This window comes from Apis laboriosa, unplaced genomic scaffold (genome assembly GCF_014066325.1).
Source record: "Apis laboriosa isolate Shangri-la unplaced genomic scaffold, ASM1406632v1 scaffold262_cov140, whole genome shotgun sequence".
Classification (NCBI taxonomy): Eukaryota; Metazoa; Arthropoda; class Insecta; order Hymenoptera; family Apidae; genus Apis; species Apis laboriosa.
This window is the reverse complement of record NW_025222562.1, coordinates 412,132-433,349: the sequence shown is the minus strand read 5'-3', so window position 1 is coordinate 433,349 and position 21,218 is coordinate 412,132. Positions and strand designations below refer to the sequence as shown.

General features: G+C 18.8%; 4 protein-coding genes across 6 annotated transcripts; 2 read left to right on the top strand and 2 right to left on the bottom strand.

Moving 5' to 3' along the window:
• Positions 1–5: 5 nt before the first annotated feature.
• LOC122713680 lies at positions 6–1,731 on the top strand. Of its 2 annotated transcripts, none has more exons than XM_043934364.1 (3): positions 6–679; positions 1,124–1,271; positions 1,344–1,731. In XM_043934364.1, exons 1-3 carry the CDS (start codon positions 347–349, stop codon positions 1,415–1,417), a joined length of 555 nt encoding a protein of 184 aa, XP_043790299.1. In that variant the 5' UTR covers positions 6–346; the 3' UTR covers positions 1,418–1,731. The 2 variants fall into 2 exon arrangements, with proteins under 2 accessions (XP_043790299.1, XP_043790298.1); XM_043934363.1 differs by having other exon boundaries at positions 1,115–1,271; positions 1,344–1,730.
• A 535-nt stretch (positions 1,732–2,266) lies between these two features.
• On the bottom strand, positions 2,267–4,740 carry LOC122713679 (26S proteasome non-ATPase regulatory subunit 12). The gene is made up of 8 exons (XM_043934362.1): positions 4,496–4,740; positions 4,253–4,409; positions 3,934–4,170; positions 3,695–3,799; positions 3,439–3,620; positions 3,137–3,361; positions 2,883–3,039; positions 2,267–2,814 (listed from the first exon to the last, which is right to left on the bottom strand). Exons 2-8 carry the CDS (start codon positions 4,373–4,375, stop codon positions 2,524–2,526), a joined length of 1,320 nt encoding a protein of 439 aa, XP_043790297.1. The 5' UTR covers positions 4,376–4,409; positions 4,496–4,740; the 3' UTR covers positions 2,267–2,523.
• A 3,487-nt stretch (positions 4,741–8,227) lies between these two features.
• On the top strand, positions 8,228–10,070 carry LOC122713666 (autophagy protein 12-like). 2 transcript variants are annotated; one of them, XM_043934341.1, is made up of 4 exons: positions 8,228–8,296; positions 9,344–9,502; positions 9,608–9,744; positions 9,825–10,070. In XM_043934341.1, the coding sequence occupies exons 2-4, from the start codon at positions 9,391–9,393 to the stop codon at positions 9,945–9,947; spliced, it is 372 nt and encodes a 123-aa protein (XP_043790276.1). In that variant the 5' UTR covers positions 8,228–8,296; positions 9,344–9,390; the 3' UTR covers positions 9,948–10,070. The 2 variants fall into 2 exon arrangements, with proteins under 2 accessions (XP_043790276.1, XP_043790275.1); XM_043934340.1 differs by lacking the exon at positions 8,228–8,296 and having other exon boundaries at positions 9,190–9,502.
• A 4,751-nt stretch (positions 10,071–14,821) lies between these two features.
• Positions 14,822–18,700, bottom strand: LOC122713672 (cilia- and flagella-associated protein 52; the record flags this gene model as incomplete). Its single annotated transcript, XM_043934344.1, has 10 exons — positions 18,655–18,700; positions 18,190–18,389; positions 17,938–18,115; positions 17,600–17,849; positions 17,262–17,520; positions 16,002–16,174; positions 15,756–15,904; positions 15,546–15,691; positions 15,302–15,453; positions 14,822–15,215 (listed from the first exon to the last, which is right to left on the bottom strand). Coding segments are annotated over exons 1-10 (1,947 nt in total), but the record flags the coding sequence as incomplete, so codon positions are not given.
• Positions 18,701–21,218: the final 2,518 nt, after the last annotated feature.

Sequence of the window (21,218 nt, the reverse complement as noted above, 5' to 3'; positions counted from 1 at the left end):
AAAAATATAAAATATACTTAATATAATTTAATTATTCTTATTACATACAATACCAAAAGTTATCTTTAACATACATATATAAACTACTAACATTAATATCGAGTTTATTATTTTCTCTTAGGTATTAGAATATTTATTTTATTTATTTTTTTTTTTCTATATAATATTAAAATTTGTCAAATATAAAGTTTCGTCAAATATAATTTGAGAGAAAATTTAAAAAGAGAAAGTAATATTAAAGTATAAAACACAAGGGATTTAATTGTACCATAGGTAGGTTAGTTCGTTCTAGTTTGTCCCCAACTGATCCAATTTCAATCTTGTGTTTGGTTATTATTAATGAAACATGGCTACAGTTTTCGAAAGTTCATTCTTATCAAATAGAGTACATCGTATCGAGGAACGATATGAAGGATCGACAAACACTTTTGGCAAATGTGACTGCACTAGCTATAGCTATCTTGCCTTGAGCGTCATTCTATTCATGATTGGAACCGCTATTACTATTTTTTCTTTGGACGATATCGTAGGTGAACACATATTTTTTAAACTTGGTCACATGTGGCTTATTGGTCCAATATTTATTTGTTCTGGACTAATGGTGGCTGTCAAATGTATGCTTTATCTTCGACGAAAATCTGTTATACAAATGATCTTTCATCAACGACAATTGTTCAGAGTAAGTAATTATTTTTTTATATGATCTATTTAATATCTGGAAATATTCTACCAATGATTAATTTTATTTTTATATTCAATTTCGTATATAATTTTTTTATGAGATTGATGTTATTGACTATATAATAAAAATTGTTGCATATCAGTAGAAATATACATATATTTCCTATACATATTTTTTATACATATATTTATATGTTGATAATTTCAAATATCAGAATCTTTTAATATAAGATCTTTTAATAATAATAATAATCTTAGAATCATAATCAGAATCTTTTAATATAAGATCTTTTAATAATAATAATAATTTCTTAAATATTTAATATACAAAATATGTATTTATGTATATAGTATTAAATGTATTTAGCTATCAATTAATATCAAAATAAATAAATTTATTAATAATTCAAGATGATTTAATCGTTAAATACAGCATTTACAGGAATTAAGTGGTACTCGTGGTATTGAACGTATTGATATACAAACTCCAGGTCCACCTTCTTATGAAGTAATTGCTCAGGAAAACTGTAATGAATTACCTCCGCCTTCTTATACAGAAGCGGTAGCGCTTATACGCAAGATTGGAAGCAGTAAGAATTTTTCATTCTACTATAATATTTTATTATTAACATTATAGCATTTTTTTTTCTTCCACGCTTTAGATACCAAATCAAATAGTGCAACTGTTTCTTGTGATAGCATCGCTATTGATCAAAACGTGAGGTGTAAACCTTGAAATAGTATTTTTTTTCGATCGGAAGATTGATCACAATAAAAGCAGTAAATTATCTTATTAAATTATGAATGATTGTTCGTCTTTTTTATGTCTGTTTGTTACATTGAACATTCTTTTTTTCTATTATAAAAAAATGTTATTATCGCGTATCTTATACATTAAAAAATAAGGGAAAAAAAGATGTATTCAATATATGCATTTATTAGAATATTAATGTCAATGAAACAATGATAAACATATACAACGATTACATATATTTTTTTCATAAAAAGTATTTGAATTGAAAAAAATTTATAAGATATGTTAATCATTCAATTAATGAAAGAATTCCTCACAAAATGAAGTCATATGCAGAAAATTTATACATTAATATAATAACTAGTATAAGTTTTTTTAAATATACAAATTTTTATAAATATAATACAAAAAATTCAAATAATTCATATAAAAATTTTTATGTTATATCTTTTATAGAATAATGAATTTTATAAATTGAAAAAGAAGTTGCAATAATATGATAAATCTTATTTATTTAAATATGTTGTTTCAATTCATATTAAAAGTAAAATTTAGTAACATAATTATCATTGAAATTTTTAATAATTAGACAATTATCATTATCATTATAGAGTTAGAGAGTGTGTAAGTTTTTATTACAAATTTATTCAAATTTAACATTTATAAAATAAAACTTACGCATTTTGCGTATTAAACATTATGACAAATTATAAAAACAAGAATATAAAAAAGATATTACGTTATTAGTTAAAATTTAAAAAAAAATTTGTAAAAAATTTGATTGTTCATTTAAAATGTATTACTTAATATTAAAACGAATAAAAAACGACGTTTTATGTTTTGCATAATGTTTATTTTTAAGATATAGTACACGCGTTAAAAACAGACCAAAAGCAACTCTTTAAATGTTTTTTTTAAGTTTTTTAAAGTTTTATAGAAAGTGTACAATTATTTATGTGCAGTCATTTTATGGAAATAACTTTTGTAAAAGGATTATATAAAGAAGAAAATTAAACAAGTTTTGATATAAAGAGAAGAAAGAAAGGAGAAAAAAAAATAGGGAAAAAGAAAAAGTGAAAATTTATCTTTCAGGATTGAGCTACAGCCAACATTTCTTCTTGATGAATAAGATGAGTTGTATGATTGACAAGACTCATTAGTTTTGATAAAGATGCAGCCCATGCGTCCAAAAGAGCAGCCGGCTCTTGGGTTCCTGTAAAACGAACCACACCGGCTGGACGATCTGTACGGGCATTTATCACACCAGTTTCTACTAAACTGCACAGACATGCTTCAGTTTCTTCAACTGGTAAATCCAATAATTCAGCCATGCGAGTCAATGTAATTTTTGTGTAATATTTTGCCATAATCCTGATATTCTATAGTGAAATAAATATTCAATATAATTTTGTTAAAATAAAATGAAATTCTTAGTTTTCAAACTTACATGTTCGACAACACGATTTCGAAGATCGGCCCACCGTTTACGTCCTTCTTCAGTCCATAGGCTAAAAACTTCTGTAGCTTTAAGATCTCTTTCGTAAATTTCGCAAAGTCCTGACCACTTTATTAGTTCTGGATTTACAAAAAGTCTTAATAATTCTCTAAACAAAATAAAAATAAAAATTTATTAATATAAAAAATATTCATACTTAAAGAGATTCATACTTAAATTTTTTTTTAAAAACAAATAAATAATACTTGTATGTTGGTATCTCATCAAGAAGTTTATCAGAAAGCAACCTATGGGTCAAATCAGCTTGTTCTGGTTCATGTGGTGCAAGTACAAGATACAGAACAGCTCGTGAAAGTGCAGCATGTCTTTTTTCAGAATTATCTCTAACTGCTGGAGTTTCCAATACTGCTCGATTATGTCTACATAATTCTAAATGCCAACCTTCATGACGAGCCAATTCCATCATTAGACTGAAATAAAATTTTTTTCTAATAATAAATTTTAAAGCTTTATATTCATCAATTCAAATTAATAATTATTAATTTACTCATAATATTTCAATTTAAGAGATTGTGTTTCTTCATCATTTTCATCAGTAAAAAATTTAACATTAATTTTTTTAGCTATTATTTGAGTGCGCATAAAATCTTTTTTTGCTAAACATAATCGCATTTGCTCTAGGATAAGAGATGCTTTTTCTAAACGTGACATACTACCATATGTTTCAACCTAAAATAGATATAATTTTATTATACATAATTTTTAACTATCTATTATATTATTTTTTTTTGAAAATTCCATACTTGTAATTCAAGCATAACAGCTGCTGCACCTGAAATATCTCCATCTTCTTCTTTGATTTTTGCCAAACGATGAGTAAGTCTTGCTCTTTCAACTTCTACATATATCTTTGACAAGAATTACTTTTTATTAATTATATATTTAATATTATTGATTTTTTAGATATTTAAAAATTTAATTTAAATATCTTTTAAATATCTCTATATTTTAATTAAATAATCACAAAGTCTAGATACTTTACCTTTCCTTCTGTTACAGTACGTAATGTTTCTATTAATTTAATTTTAGTTTCTTTATCAGGCATTTTATCTATGTAAGTACAACATTCTTGAACCATTGCTGTAACAGCTCGTTTTAATTGAGAACGTCTTTTGGATAACAATACTATGTGTTCATTTAATACTGCCCAATTCTTTGCTTCTAAACAAATTTGAACAATAGCAACAAGAATTCGTGATGTAGATGCCACATCTGCACTCTAAAAAATATTTTTATTATTTGCATATTTTAATCACAAACATAAATATAAAATTAAATATAAAATTAATTAAAAGCGTAACTGTTCGTGCTAGTTTTTCTAATGTTAGTAATTGATCCAAAGCATCATGTAACTTTCCTTCACTTGCTAATTTTTTACATTCTGGAATTTTAACATCACAATTGCTACTATAATCCACCTCCATTTTTAAAATTTTATTAAAATCCAATAATCTTGCCCTTTATTAATTAGAAAAATAATCAATTAAAGTATTTAACATTAAAAATATAAATAAATTATAAATTTAAAAATATCAATAAGTTACCTTAATTGAAATATCTACAAATTGTAAAGCAAACTTCTTTCAATGAAATAATTCTGGTACTTTCTCTTTATCAAAAAAATTGTTTTATTTGATCAAATATAATAGGAAAATATAAATATTTTTTTTAAGAAATATTTTCTTCACATATGATTTTTTATATAAAATTCACGTAAATCTAAAATATTTCTCATTCCACATGACTTAAAATTGATTGTCATCCACCATTTGTAAAACAGTACCAATAAATGTTAAAGTTAACCACAGTCTACTTTAAATACATAGAAGCTATGATGTTAAATTTGGCAACATTGCTTTTGCTATTGGAATTGGAAGTCAATATAAATTTTTAATATGTAAATAATATATAAATATTATATATATTATATTATATATAATTATAATAAATAGAAATAATATATAAATATTATATGTTATAAAAGAATATATATAAATTTCAGATAAGTTTAAGGTTATAATGCTTATAACATTTATATTTAAAATATTTATATTTAAACAAATATTAGTATAATATATTATATTAGTATAATATTAGTATAAATTTAAATTATTTTATAAATAAAATTGTAATTTTTAAAAGTGAATAATTAAGTATATAATAAGATATTAAAAATAAAAATAAATAATAAAGATAATTCTTAAAAAAAATTATTAAAGAAAAGATCTTTGCAATCAATTACAAATATTAAATCATATTAAAAGACAATATTATAATTTAATACATAAAAGAAATATTATAATATTTAGAATAATATTTAGAAAAATATGATAAGTTTACACATCATCTTAATTAGGAATATTATCATAATACTATTTGAGTTTTAATGTGAGTGGTTTGCCAGTAATCATATTATTCTATTTTATAAAATAAAATTAAAAAAAAAAACATATAATAAAAATATAGTATTATACATAAATTATATATAGTACATAATATTTTACATAATACTTTACATAAAAAAATTCTACAATAATTAAAAAAAAAAATTATTAAATAATAATATATTATTATTTAATAATAATATATATAAAATTTTTAATTTTAAAATTTAAAATTTTTAAATATAATTTTTTCATACATTTCTAATTGATTATTGTTTATATTTTTCAGGTAATTATTTATGTGAAAAAAATCAAATGTTTAAAAAAACAAATAATAATTTAAACAAAATATAATAAATATGATAAACAAAATAATTTAAATAAATATGTAATTATTATATTATCATAATTATCATATACATATTTTTAAATCATAAATAATTTTAATTATTTAAATTAAATATTATTGTATAATAATTTAACTAAAATTTTTTATGATTTTTAGCATATAAAAATTAAAAAAATAATCATTATCATTTATTATCTTTTATTTTATTACTATGTCTTTATTTTATTGTAATTATTGTATATTATTGTATCTGTATAGATGAAGAAAATTATTAACTTTTTTAATAGTTAATAAAAAACAATTAATCAAAATATATATTTATTTACCTTTATTTTAATTTTATTAATTTATAATTAATGATTTATAAATATCATTTTTAAAAATGAAAAACAGATATATTCATAATTTTGAATAATTTGTACTCCATTTTTTTCAAAATCTTTCCTTTTTAACAATAAAGAAAAAATAATAAAAAATAAATTGATAAATTGAGAAAAATTGTAAAAAATAAATTGGAAAATTGAAAAAAATTATAGCAAAAATATTGTTTTTTTCTATAATTTTCAATGAAGTAATAAGCTAAAAAATAAAAAATTTTATAAAACATGAATTTTTCTAAATAATAGCAATTAATTACTTTTTTCTCATTTTTTGGAAATATAAAAATAAAAAGATAACTGTTTAATTTTATAATGCTATCATAATTTCCTTTGCAAAGGATAATACTGTAATATATTAATGTATAAAATTTTAATTAATACAAAAAATAAAAATATTATATATATGTAATAGTATTATTACTACTATTATAATATTATATATATAGTATATAGTATTATATATAGTATAGTAATACTCTTATTATACTATTACTACTATTATTAAATTACTATATTATATTATACAATATAAATATAGTATAAATAAAAAATGCAAAATGAAAAATATTATATTCCTCATACTATCGTATATTTTAATTTATCATAATAATACTATGACAAACACAAATTTCATAAAGTATTTTATAAAATCTCAGGAAAATGTAGAAATCCGAAATTAATAATTTTCAATAATAGAGACAATAGAGATAGCAAATAGCGTATATCGAATGAAACACGATATTAGTGATAAATATCAATAATATCAATAAACATCAATGTTTTTATTACAAATATTTATTACAAATATTTATTACAAATAGTTATTATTACAAATATTATCATCGATATTTTTCTTATGAATTTCAATTATTTCATAATTCATAATCATAAAATATAATTTCATTTTTTTTTTTAATATTTTTTTTTTTAATATAAAAATTTTTTTTTGTTTTTTATTCAGAAATTTTGAGATTTTAAGATTTAGGAAAGAATAAAATCTTTATTTTCAAATATATATATATTACACTTAAAAATATTTATTATTTATGTTCACATCAGAAAAATTGTTTTTAAAAACAGACTTACTTAATATTAATAAAAAAATGATTAAATAAAATGATTATGTTCGTCTAAATTAATATTAATTCAATTAATATTTTTAAATTGAATAAAACATTCCAAGAAAAAAATTTTTATAAAAATTTAATTGAAATTTCTAGAAACTTTTTATTTTTCAATTAAAAAAAAAATCAATATTACAAAGATCGATATTTTCACATTTTTTTATCACTTTTGTTTGATAAATTATCAAATCATCAAGGATCGAATTTGAACAGTGTTATCAACTTATAACTAAATTATAATATAAGAAAAATAATTATCAGTATTAGTGATAGGGAATTTAATTAAAAATAATAAATAAATACTTTAAAAGTTTTGTTTATTACGAAATAAAAAATCAATAATGAGATACTTAATATTTAGTAATTTTCAATTTATATTTGTTTTATTTTTAAAAATTCTTATTATATATTAATAATTTTATATTATTATATATATATATATAAGATATTTAAAATTATTATTTATTTATATTCATTATATATATAAGATATTTAAAACATTTATTATAAAATATTATTTGGATTTCCTTGAATTTTGACTAATTAATTACAATTAAATAAAAAAGTTTATTGTATGAAAAAAAATAAAAAAATTCGAAAAAAGAGAATATATATATTTTTGAAAATGTATATATATATTTATAGTTATATTTTATAAAAAATTATCATTTAAAAAAAATTTTTTTGGATTGAGTTTTTTTAAATTTAATTAAGATTCCTGCTTTGGGAAAAAAATGATTTTCAAGAAATATTACTTCAAAATAATAAGGATGAACAATTTTTCTGTTTCTTCGAAAGTCAAAGAATTGTCTGCTTTTATTATAACTTTTTTAAAATATATTGTCAAAATACTATATAATAATAGAATAATAGAAGTTGAAATGTTGATAGTTATTAAAAATCTTATTTTATTCGTAAGTTACTTTTTAAACTTCTCCTATATATCAAATTGTTTCACTTTTATAAAAATTTAATGAATAATAACAATAATGTAGTCAATCTTGTTTTCTATGTATATCGTTGCAGTTAAAGTATATCTAAATATTGGTTCGCTTTCTTCTCTACAAAACTTTTGTTTCTGTATATTCCTCATTATTATTTTTATTCTGTATGTTTTCCTTTACTCAAATATTGTATATCTACTTAGATATTTTTACAAAGAAAATAATTTTGATAAAAAATCCATTTAAAATTGGATAAAATAACTTAACCTTATCTGAGAAATAGATTCTTTTTTTTTGATTGTTCTGACTAGTTATTTTTCCAGTTACTTTTTTTGAAAATAGCTAGTTATTTTTATAGTTATTATAGTTAGTTTATTATAGTTAGTTTATTTTTTTTTCATCATAACCGTTGCAATTAATCCAAATAAAATATAAGTTTTAAAAAATTTTTTTTTAATATATATTATATAATAATTATATAATATATAATATATATTTTTTTAAAATATATTCCTTAACGAAAAATTATCTGAATTTAAAATGCTTGATGTTTTTTATTTTATTACTAATGTAATTGTAGTTAAAATTCTCTTATAAAACTTGAGTTTTCCTAGAATTTGCTAAAGTATTTATCTAATTATAAATATAAATAAAAAAAATTCAATTATCAATATTTAGATAGTTTAATTAAAATAGTTTATCTAAAATTGAAAAAAATTATTAATGATAAAAATCATAATAAAATTATTAATGATAAAAATCGAATAATTATTATTTTTTATGTTTTTTATTTTATTGTATATATAAATATTATATATATGAAAGATATTATTGCTGTTGTTACTAATGGTTAAAATTTGAATATTGCACCTATAATCCTGATTTATGCATAAAAAATTCATTTGTGATAATTTATTTCATGTATTAAAAATAAAATTAATGTTTACAAATGTTTACATTTTGCTTAATGTAAAAATAATTTTGTTATTTATTTTTCGATAATTCTATGTTTTATTTCAATTCTACATAATTCTACATTGATTAAATTTCAGTTTATGATTCAGTAATTTTCTAAATTTATGTAACCTTTTTTAATAATATTTATATGTATCAAATCAAGAGAATCAAAAATCAAACAATAAGAATTTGTTTTGTCTATTTTTCTTTTTTGACGGACATTTGAAACTTAACGTACATAATGACGGAGAAAGAAGGAAATGAATATGTTATAACTGAAATTATTGGTAAATCTGAAAAAATGGGAGAAAATTTAACAAACGAAGATGCATCTGCCAGTTTTGAAACAATTCATTCAGAAACACCATTAGTTCGAAATGGAGTTCAAATTACTTCTAAGGACAAAGCAAAAAGTAAAAGATTTCTTGTTTGCTAAAGACATAATAATAATTGAATATTAAAATATTATAATAAGAAATAATACAAAACAATTATTTTATTAGTATTTAATTTTTTAGTTGATATTTTGTTAAAAGCAACTGGAAATGCACCAATAATGAAACAAAAAAAGTGGTCTGTCAGTCAAGATTATTGTATTGGTCGTATTTCTGATTTTATTAGAAGATATCTTAAATTAGATTCAAATGAAAAATTGGTAAGTGTAAAATAAAAATTATATTCATCTTATATATGTGTAGATATATATATAAATATATTTTCTCTTTTCTTTATTAGTTTCTATATGTAAATCAAACATTTGCTCCTGCACCAGATCAAGCACTGAAAAATTTATACGATTGTTATGGTGCAGATGGAAAATTAATACTACATTATTGTAAAAGCCAAGCTTGGGGTTAAAATTATGCTTATATAATAATTTTATGAATTATTATATAAATACATTATATATATATTATATATGTTTAAGATTAAAAAATTTTATTATTGTATAAACATTATTTGATAAGTATTTAATGAATTTTCTAATTGCATTGAATAATATAAATTTTATCATAATAAATTTCATAATCATAAGCATCGTAAAGTAATATAGAAATATTATAATATACCAATTAAATGAAAATATTATTATATTTAAAGAAAATAATTTTTTATGTATTTTTTTTTTATTTTTTAAGTCATTGTAAATTTGTCGTATTGTAAATGATATTATATAGAATACAGTAAAATACATAAAAATATAATTTTTCAATTTAAAGTTTTGTTTTTTAAACAAAAAATATAAAATATAATTTCATTAAGATATTCATTAAAATATTGTTCAATGAATTTAGAAATTATAAAAAAAATAAAAATAAATTTATTTTTCAAATTTAATGTTGAAATAAATTTTTTGCTATAAAGTTATTTCAAAATTTCAAAATATCTATTTTCGATAATTGGAAATAATATTTTGAAAATCTAGAAATTCAATATAAAATATTGAAAATATTCATGTTAAATATTCATTCTTGTTAAATATTCATTATAGTAGACCATTGAAATATATATTTAAATTAAACAATTTTATATCATTAGATATATTTTTGATTTGATTAGATTTATTTTCTTTTTTTAAATCATACAACATCATTATTTAATTGCATTATAAATATTTGTTAATCTATAAATAATGTAAAATTCATAATAATTAAAACTTTTATTAAAGTTTTAAAAAAATGGTTAAAAGTAACAATATCAGATTTGTTTTGTATAAAAACTATAGTAAAAAAATAATATAAATTTTACAACAGCAGCCTTCTACTATATTCTTTCAAATGTACAATTTTTAATTTTATTCTGATTTTAGTAATTTAATGTCTTATTCTGTTAATAAGTTATATTTTGCCATTTTAGATGTATGTAGCAATATAATTGTATAATTCAAGAAGGATTTGAAAAATGTAGATATTTTTCTAATGTTTTTGTATGAATTTCATTTATTAATTATTTATTTAATATATATTAATAGTATTATAAAAGTTATTTACTTTTACAAATATTAAATGTTAATTCTTTAATATAATAGTTGTATATAATGTTGATATTTTTTAAAAATTATGATTTCTCATATGCTTTGCCTTTTTTTCTAGCAAAAATAAAAATACAAAATAATATTATAAATATATAATATGATAAATAATATAGTCACAAAAATAGCAAAAAAAATAATCTTTGAGATATATTTTATAGAGTTCTAAACAAATCCATTTATATTATGCCTATCATTCACAAATAGATATAAAACATCAAAACAAAAAAACAACAAAAATATAAATTTTCATGATATTCTATTATTAGTGCTCTAGATTTTTTAAACCATTTTTTAAACCAATTATATAAAATATGCTTAATAGTGATAAAATGATGTAAAGATAATTAGGAACAAAAATATATTTTATACAAAATAAATTGAAATTTTAGGTAAAAATTTTTTTGTTTTATATTACGATATTTCTTTTTTTTCTTTTTTATGATATATTATATACATTTTTGTTTCAAAAATATTATTTTATTATTGCAAATTTAATGAAATTTATTGAATATTAAATTATATTATAATAATATTACAATATTTAATAAAAAATTATCATAAAAATTTAATTCATATCAAAAAAAAATAATATAAATATCATTTTCAGATCATAATATTGAATTCATCATCTTGAATTTTTTATTTTTTAGATTCATTATAAATATTTGATAAATTGTAGTTCTGAAAAATCTCAGTGACTAATTGACAAAAAAGAGAGGCTAGAAGTTAAAGTTGGAGCTTAAATATAAAATTTTAACTTGAGATATTTATTAATTTCTGAGATATTTTTAATAATATATATTGAATTCTGATTATATGAACATTATTAATACCACTGTCTTTACTGTTATTAAGTATTTAATAACTAATAATCTTGATAATTTATAAAATCCTATATAAAAGCTTCAATTGTTTTTATGAAAAATCATAAATATTGACATCTTTCTCACAGAAGCTGCTTTTAAATTCTAATCTAATTTAATAGCATTATTTTTATTCAAAATCTGTCCAAAATAATAACATTTATATATTAAATGCTTTTACTTGCAAATTCGTTTTTTTTTCTATTTCCATTTGTATATTATATTTGACATTAATAAATCAAATTTTTTGATCAAATTTTTGATGGATTATATATAAATTATCTTATAAAGTCTGATATAATATAGCTAAACTTTATTGGTTATTAATTCAATATGGTTATTAATTCGACGATTACAAATATCAGAAGATTATTATATTAATAATATCTAAATAATAAAATTTGATATATTAATAATCTTTTAATATATGCTTTCAATATATAATATCAAAAATTTTTTATTAATGTCTCAGAAAAATAATAAATATCTGAAAAACTAAAATTTTAAATATAATGTTTATCTCTCCAAATTTTTTATTGATCAATGATCGAAATCTTTCGAAATTATAACTACTTTTTGATTTTAAAGATCCATTGATTGAATTTTTGAATTTTAATTACTTTTTTGTCATTTTTTTCATAATTTATTGTGCGTCGTTTTTAAGAAAAATCGAATTAAAAAATTTATCAATATTTATGTCAATCAATGAATCAATTTTATTTTATTTTTATTTTATAATCAATTTATTTTATATTTGTTTTTCTCGAATACAAATTTTTAAATAAAAATTATTTTTTATATTTTTAATTTATTTGCAACTATAAAATAATTTTTGTTCAATTTTTTTATTCTCATTCATTATATATATATATATATATATATATATATATACATAAGTAAAAAATTAAAAAAATTATCATTTTCAATTTATTTTTCCATGGAAATTATTTCTAATTATTTCGTATACAGTTATACCTTATAAAAACTTTATAAAAAATTGGAAAGAAAAATTATAAAGAATAAATATTTAAAAGAAAAACATCTAATTTATTTTGAAAAATAGTAAATTAAAAAATAATGATTTTGAAAAGAAGTTTCATGCAAAAAATGTAAATTTAATTTATTAATTTTGGAAAATTATATTGACAAAAATAGATTTTAGCTGAAAATATCATTTTGTATACATACAAAATTTATGTATAAGATTATATAATTTTGTATGTGGATGAATAAATGAACAGAGTTTTAATCCTCTATTATTTCGCATATTTTTTTTTCAGACACATATTATATATATAGTACATATTATATATATAATTATAATGTTAATTAATAATAATATTTATAGATCTATAATCTATTTGTAAGATATGGAGAGTTAATTCTGATAAATAAAATAAACAGAAAAATTAATGTTGACTAAACTTTAATTTATCATAAAAATATTGAATAAAATTACTTATTAAATTAAAAGTTATTTAAGTTATAATCAAGATATAATTTAAGTTAGATGAAGCAAAGTGAAAATAATAACAATAATAAAAAAAAATAGCATAATTAGAAATATATAGTATATAAGAACTATTTATTTATTAAATTATAATAATTTAAATGTATTAAATAAAATAAAATAGATACTTGAGATATATATTTCTGTCCATTTGAATCTAATTAATATTTAAACTATTATAATTTCATGAAAAAAAATTGTACCATTCATTCAGTTCATTTTAAAATATTAAGTTTCTATTTTCAGAATGATATTTATGCATAATATAAAAATGAACATAGGTTTTTTTCGTTAAAAATTTTGCAAATTTAAATTTAAATTTTCTATGAAGATGAAAAAATTTTTTTTATGACTAAATTCATCACAGATTTGAAGATTAAAACTTCTCTTTTAAATGATTCTCCAAAATTCGCTGTATGATTTTATTTAGTCATTCTATTGAATTTTGAAAAATATGCAAACCTGTTTTTCAATCAAAAAGTCTATATTTCTTCTTTTTTTTCTATATAATACAAATGTAATAAAAAAAAATTAAGCAAAAATTTAGAAAGTAGTTTCATATTTTAAATTGAACATGGGTGGATTGTTGCACATTTTTTTTTTATAAAATTATAATAGTTTAGATATCAATAATTTTTAATAAAGATTCAAATATTTAATTTATGGATAAGAATGTATATTTATTTCCGAATAAGCAAATCTCCATCTTATTTCATCCATTGTAAACTTAAACTATTTATAAGTTAACAAATAAATCTCAGTTAATATTTTCATACAGTAATTTTTGTTGATACCTAAAATCGATCTTTAAAAAGTACTCTATAAATATATTAATATCTTTAAAAAGAGATTAAAATAAAGAGATTAAATTAGATTTTTGAAAGAATCATTTTTTTTTATCGCTATTTACATAATTTGTTATTGAATTATTCAATATTTATATTAATGTGTTATTTTTTTATTTGTATTATTTTATTTGTATTTTTTTATTTCTATATAGTTCTGCCCGTATAAATAAAATATCTATAAAAATAAATAATAAATACATAAAAATATAAGATATAGGATTTTTATGTGATTCTTTTATATAAACATTTTGATATAATTTTTATATGAAATGAAATGATCATTGAATTTATTAATGATTATTATGAATTGATAGATTAGATTTTAAAAATCTATATTTGAAATATTTGAAAAATGATAAAAATATTTATTATTTACATGAAACTTATTTACAACATGATCTACAAATCATATTTATGATATCTATGCTATTGATGATTATTAAAATTTGTTATTGTTTATATTATTATTTCTTTATTAATTTTTCTGAAAAAGGATATTTCCAAATCATTATAGCACCGTCCGCACTTGCCGTGACAATAAATGTATCATCTGGAGCAAAGACACAACGAGTAACCGCGGCAGCATGTGCAAGACTTAAACGAATAGTATTAGCAGTGCGATATTCCCATAATTTGATAATAGAATCATCTGATCCAGTGAGAAAATATTGTCCATCGTGACTAATACTTATAGTATTTAACGTTCCAGTAAGTGAACCTTCAACTTCTCGAACTAACGAACCATCCAAGGTTTCCCAATAAGCTATTTTGCGGTCTGTACCACATGTTAAAATTTGAACACCATTAGGAACAAAACAAGTTGCCATGTACATTGTGTTTCCTCGCAACATAAATTTCCTCGTAAAGTTTCTAAAAGAAAAATGAATTAAATCATAGTAGTAATTGATATTTTAATATATTCATTTTGATATATTTTTTAAAATTTACATTATTACCTCAAATTCCATAATATGCATGTGCCATCAGTGCTAGAACTAATTAAATTCTCATTATCTGGTGAAACTTGTAACGATGTTATTGGTCCTCTATGTTCTTTTAAAACTTGCAATAAATATCGTATTTCTGATTTTGCATTCCATATTCGCACCTAAACAAATATCAAGCCAAAAAATTAAAAATCTAAATTTTATTCCGATAAAGAAATATATATTCTATTTTGAAAAAAAGACGTTTATATACTTGTCCATCACAGCCCCCACTAATAAGTTTACTATCATCGTTTGTAATAGTAATTGTTGATACAGATTTTGTGTGAGCGCCATTAATTTCGAATAATAGTTTTCCACCATTCAAAGCGAATCCTCTTATTGCACCATCGTTCCAAGCTTTTTTAATAAATTAAAATTATATAATATATACATAATTACATATGTATATAATGTAACTTACCAGATATTATAGAATTACCATTACAATTGAAACATATACTAGAACAAATAAAATTTGGTACAGAAATTCGAAGCAATTCTTTTTGAGTAATTAATTTCCATACTCGTATGTCATTTTTACTAGTTGTTGCAAATATTTCTGAATAATTGCTAAAAAAATATGATTTATATTTATTTTGTTTCTTCTTTGTCTTATTTATAACATGTAAATTAAAATCGTTTTTTAAATATAGAAGCTACGATTTACCGTGGAAATGCCACATCGAATATTGAATTCGTATGACAAGTCACAATTAAACGCATATGAAATCTTGCTAATTCAATTTCATAAATTTCACACAAAGCGGTTCCTACTAATATAAATTCATTTTTATAGCGAACCATTGATGTCACCATAGCACATACATTTCTTGAGCAATACTGTAAAAAAATCATTTTTTAATTATTAATTAATTATTAATAATTAAATTAGATTACACTATGTTAAATCAATCATATTTTTATCTCAATATCATTTTTATTCAAATTCAAATATATAATGTAGAATATATAACATTAGAGGAAAGAATTTAAATTATTATTTTTATAATTTCAAATTTATTTAACAAATATGAAGCTTTAAAAAATTTTATAATTTTTAGAAATTTTCATGATAGTGAGTGATATATTTTTGAATTATCTTAGAAACTATTTTTTTTTTAATCAAATTTTTTTTTTTAATTTTAATGTTTTAAAAAGTTTAATGTATACATCATATAATATAATACATGTAATATTTAATATATATAATATGATATATTTTATTTAAAAATTAACTTATTTTTATATTTTAAAATTAATATATGTAATATAATATATATAATATTTAATATATATATATAAAATATGATATTTGTTTATTTAAAAATTAACTTTATAAGATTAAAAATTATATTTTTAGTTTATAAATTTTTTCAAAGATTGAGAATTTAAAAATTGTCAAAAAATATGAGCTGTATTTTAAAATGGAATTTTTAAAATTAATGTCGCAATTGTTATCTTTTAAAAATAAATAATAAATCTAATATAAATCTATATAATAATAAAGAATATAAATTTAATATAATCTAATATAATATTTTTAATATATTGCCGAAGTATAAAAAAAAAAGCTAATATATATATATATATGCATGCATATGTGGATAATCGATAAAAAGGAAGTAATGTATATATATAAAATAAATATATGAATAAAATTCTTAATATTGAGGTAAAAATGATCGATGAAATAGTTTTTTTATGCTTTATGTTCATTATTAAAATAGTTTATATATAATATGTTTAAATCATATTTCTTTTCAGTTGAAAAATTAATCATCAATCATTAATTAAAAAAAGATATTAAAATAATAAATGATTTCTTTTACATAAAAGAATATATATGAATATATAAAGTAAAAGTTGTGAAAAGAAAAACGAATTTCGTTATTATTTCAAATTTTTTTTAAAACTCACACATACTCACTGTCATAATAGCCGGTATGACTAATGCTTTTGTTATTTTTGTAAGTTTTGATTCTTTTATTATTTCAATTAATTCGACTGTTCCATCGCCAGCACCTACAATTAATTTTTCCTTCTCTAAAAGCAATAAATTTTTTACACCTCCTGCATATATTTCTCCATTTTGTGAATTTACTTTTCCTTTTTGCGTCGGTATCTTTGAATAACATCCAATCATTACTGGATATTTATTTACTTCTTTGGATTTTTCAATATTTAATCTATATGAAAAAAAAGGAAATTTTCAAATAATTTAATGAACAAAGATGGCAAAAAAAAAAAATAAGGATCATCATCAACCTTGCTTTTATAATGTCGCCAGATGTTGTTCCACAATATACATATTCATCACTTTCATTTATAACTAGACAATTAATTTCACGCTTCATTTTTCCGATTTTTACATCCGTTCCATACATTTTTCGTTCTTCTAAATCGATACGCCATAATTTCAAAGTTTTATCTCCAGCAGTCATAAAACTTGTTTTGCAAACATTAGCTCGTGCAATTATTGTAATATTTCCAAACGATTCGTTCCCAATGGAAGTACCTATTAACAGTATACAAATGCTATTATTAAGATTGAAAACTTTACAGAAGTAATAATAAGTATAAGAAAAGAAGTTAAAATTATTTACTGCAAAGTGGAATTTCATTTTCAATATCCCATATTATGATGCGACCGTCATCTCTTCCTCCAAGACTAATAAGATATTTCCCATTTTCTGTAAAACATACATTTTCGACTCTAACTTTGTGTATCTCATAGCTTAATTTCATTTTACGATTGATATAATCCCATATTATAACCATTGCCTGTATAAATAATTTAATTGTTTAAACTAATTTTGAACTTAATAAAAGTAATAATAGTAAATATAATAAATCACCTTGAAACCATGATGATTTACTTGACCAGAAGCTATTAAATCGCCAGAAGATGAAATACATAAAGCAGAAACGAAATTTTTATGACCAGCAAAGAAGAATTGTTCACCCGTTTTTACATGTTTGACAGTAACTTTATTTCCCATTGGATACACAAGATGCTCTCCATCAGGATGTAATTGTAAACCATTTCTCATTATACCTAAAAATAAATTTATTCAAAATGATCATTTTACAGTTCATTGCAATTGAATAATATAAATGTTACATTATTAAATATGATTAAAGAAAATTTTAGGAAAGTAAAAATATATTCTCAGAATATATTCTTTTTTGATTACATGATAAATATATACTTTATACTTTGTATATGCGTATGCATATGTTATATCAATTATAATTGTCAATTACAACTTTTTATTGAATAGTTTTAATGAATTCTGATTTTTGCGAAATGAACTACTAACCATCAAATGCTATTATTCCAAATACTTCAAGTTCTTTTATGTCCATAATGAAAAATATTATTATATTAACTAGATCAATCTTTTATGACAATCAACTAATAAACTTGTAAATACATGAACTCCTTCTAACAGCATAACAATTACGTCGTCATGACAATCACAAACATGTAAATATTAAGCGTAAATATCAAGATAGCACGCAAAATAATCAATGAAAAAACTTAATATATAATATATATATTATACAAATATATTATTTGATACAAAAAAAAATAATTTGATTCATTAAAATTTATATTAATTATATTGAATAACATTTTCAATTTTTTATGATTCTAATTGTTTATTGCTATAATATAATAATAAAATTCTTATTGTAACGAAAATAAAATAATGAAATTTGATAATATCAAGATAGAATCAAAAAAATATTGATAGTAATATATATATATATATATATAGTATATAGAATATAATATATGTAATATTAGAATCACTATAATAAAATATGCAACACTTTTTTTCAATGCTTTATCATATAATTATCATATCATTCATATTATTATTAATTTAATTTGAAAAATAATTATAGTCTTAATAAAAATTTAAAATAAATTTCATAAATATATACAATTATATATAGACAAATAAATTAGATATATAGATAAAAAAATAGAATATTATATAGAATATATGATATAGATATAAAACGTGAATCAAAATATCAAATTTTTTTATATTTTATTATATCTAATTTTTCTATAATTTATTATATCTTTATAAATATAATAGTTTATTATGAAATTGAATTGATTGGTATAATAATTTTTTTTTAAATAAAACGAAAATTTTAAGAAATCTATTATTCTCTTTATTTTTGTACTAATTTTTGTTTTCAAATTTTTAATTTAATTAATTCATTATTATCAAATAATTAATTCGAGATATTTAATTATTATTATTTAAATAATAAATAAATCAATAAACATATCTATATTTTAAATGTAAAAGATTATTTTTATTGTACAAAAATTAGAAATAAAATTAGTAACTTTTAAATAAAATACTATTTAAAATTTAAAAAAATATTATATTTTTGGAATTTACTTAATAAATTACAGATTTTTAACAAATTAGAGAAATTTATTAAATAAATTATATTATTTGAAACTCATTTGAAAATTATTGCTAGGACTTCGAACTATTACATTTTATTTTACTTTTTTTTTATATTTTACAATTTTTTTTTAGGTTCTTTATTAAATATTTTTAATTTATTTACATTTTTTAAAATGTTCAATAATTTAATTTAATTTTAATAATTTAAGATAACATAAGAATTTCGATATATTTAATAATCATTAATAATTGATATAATAATCGATATGATGTATTATTAAGATTATTCTTACTTATTTTTGAGATAAATTTTTTGTGATATCTCCAGAATAATTAAAATTAGAAGAAGAATTTAGTAAATAATTAAATATATTAAGTAAATTCTATACAAATTTATATAAATAATATTTATATATATATATATATATATACTATATATATTAATCTATAAGTATCCATAAAATTTAAATTCAATTAGATAATTAGAATACCTTTAAATATCTTAAATATTAAAATAATTGTTTAAATGCTTATAAAATTGTTTTTTTTTATTTTTTAATTTTTATCTTTTAAATTATTAATTATATTAAGATATATTAATTATATTAAACAAAATTAGATTTAAATAGAATATCTTTTATATTTCTATTATTTCTTTTCACATGACGAATGATTTTTAATAAAAATAAAAAAAAGAGCCTAAAAAAAATTTTAAAAGAATAAAACTTAGAAAAATTTGAAAATTGAATTATGTTTTAATTATTTTTTTTATTTTTTAATTACCTATAAAAAAATACATATTATTTTAAACTTTATATCATTTTTAAAAAATTTTTTATTTATTACAAATATTTATTAATAGATTTTATTTATTAAAAGATGAAAATTATTCAATTTTTATTTTATCAAAATATAAACTTACTTTTCAAAGTGTTTAAAATTAATCTTGAAACAATTTTAAGTTTTTTTAAAAAATTCAAAAGTGTTCGTTATATACGAATTATTACGAATTATGAATTATTATGAATTCACAATAATTTAATTTTTCAGAAAAGTGTTGTAAACATAGAAGCTTGTTATGCATATTTTATATATAATAGCATGATTGTTACGAATGAGGCAATCATATGAAATCTTATTACGAAAAAGCAACTGGATTTTCAAAATTATTTGTTTTATGTTTTATGAATATATCTATTTTTATATCATGCATAAGCAAATATCTCGTATGTACAAAAATCATATATATTAAGTATATCACATATTATTTCTATGGTATTGTAAATATTTTTACATGCTGATTAAATGATATACTATTCTGTAATGTAAATGGACAAAAGTAGAGTAATCCAAGAATTTAAAAAGATATTCCAAGATCCCACATTCAGTAGATAAATATTTGTTAAATCACATATTAAACAATTCTTTAATTAATTTTTCAGAAG

What these genes read in the sequence shown, in the direction of transcription:
- LOC122713680 (XM_043934363.1), top strand. Translation starts at nt 347, where the DNA reads ATGGCTACAGTTTTCGAAAGTTCATTCTTATCAAATAGAGTACATCGT. An exon ending in ATCAACGACAATTGTTCAGA is followed by an intron (nt 680 to 1,114) that starts GTAAGTAATTAT and finishes CGTTAAATACAG; the next exon opens with CATTTACAGGAATTAAGTGG. An exon ending in TATACGCAAGATTGGAAGCA is followed by an intron (nt 1,272 to 1,343) that starts GTAAGAATTTTT and finishes TCCACGCTTTAG; the next exon opens with ATACCAAATCAAATAGTGCA.
- LOC122713679 (XM_043934362.1), bottom strand. Translation starts at nt 4,375, where the DNA reads ATGGAGGTGGATTATAGTAGCAATTGTGATGTTAAAATTCCAGAATGT. An exon ending in TAGAAAAACTAGCACGAACA is followed by an intron (nt 4,171 to 4,252) that starts GTTACGCTTTTA and finishes AATATTTTTTAG; the next exon opens with AGTGCAGATGTGGCATCTAC. An exon ending in CTGTTATGCTTGAATTACAA is followed by an intron (nt 3,621 to 3,694) that starts GTATGGAATTTT and finishes TATCTATTTTAG; the next exon opens with GTTGAAACATATGGTAGTAT.
- LOC122713666 (XM_043934340.1), top strand. Translation starts at nt 9,331, where the DNA reads ATGACGGAGAAAGAAGGAAATGAATATGTTATAACTGAAATTATTGGT. An exon ending in TTCTAAGGACAAAGCAAAAA is followed by an intron (nt 9,503 to 9,607) that starts GTAAAAGATTTC and finishes TTAATTTTTTAG; the next exon opens with TTGATATTTTGTTAAAAGCA. An exon ending in TAGATTCAAATGAAAAATTG is followed by an intron (nt 9,745 to 9,824) that starts GTAAGTGTAAAA and finishes TTTCTTTATTAG; the next exon opens with TTTCTATATGTAAATCAAAC.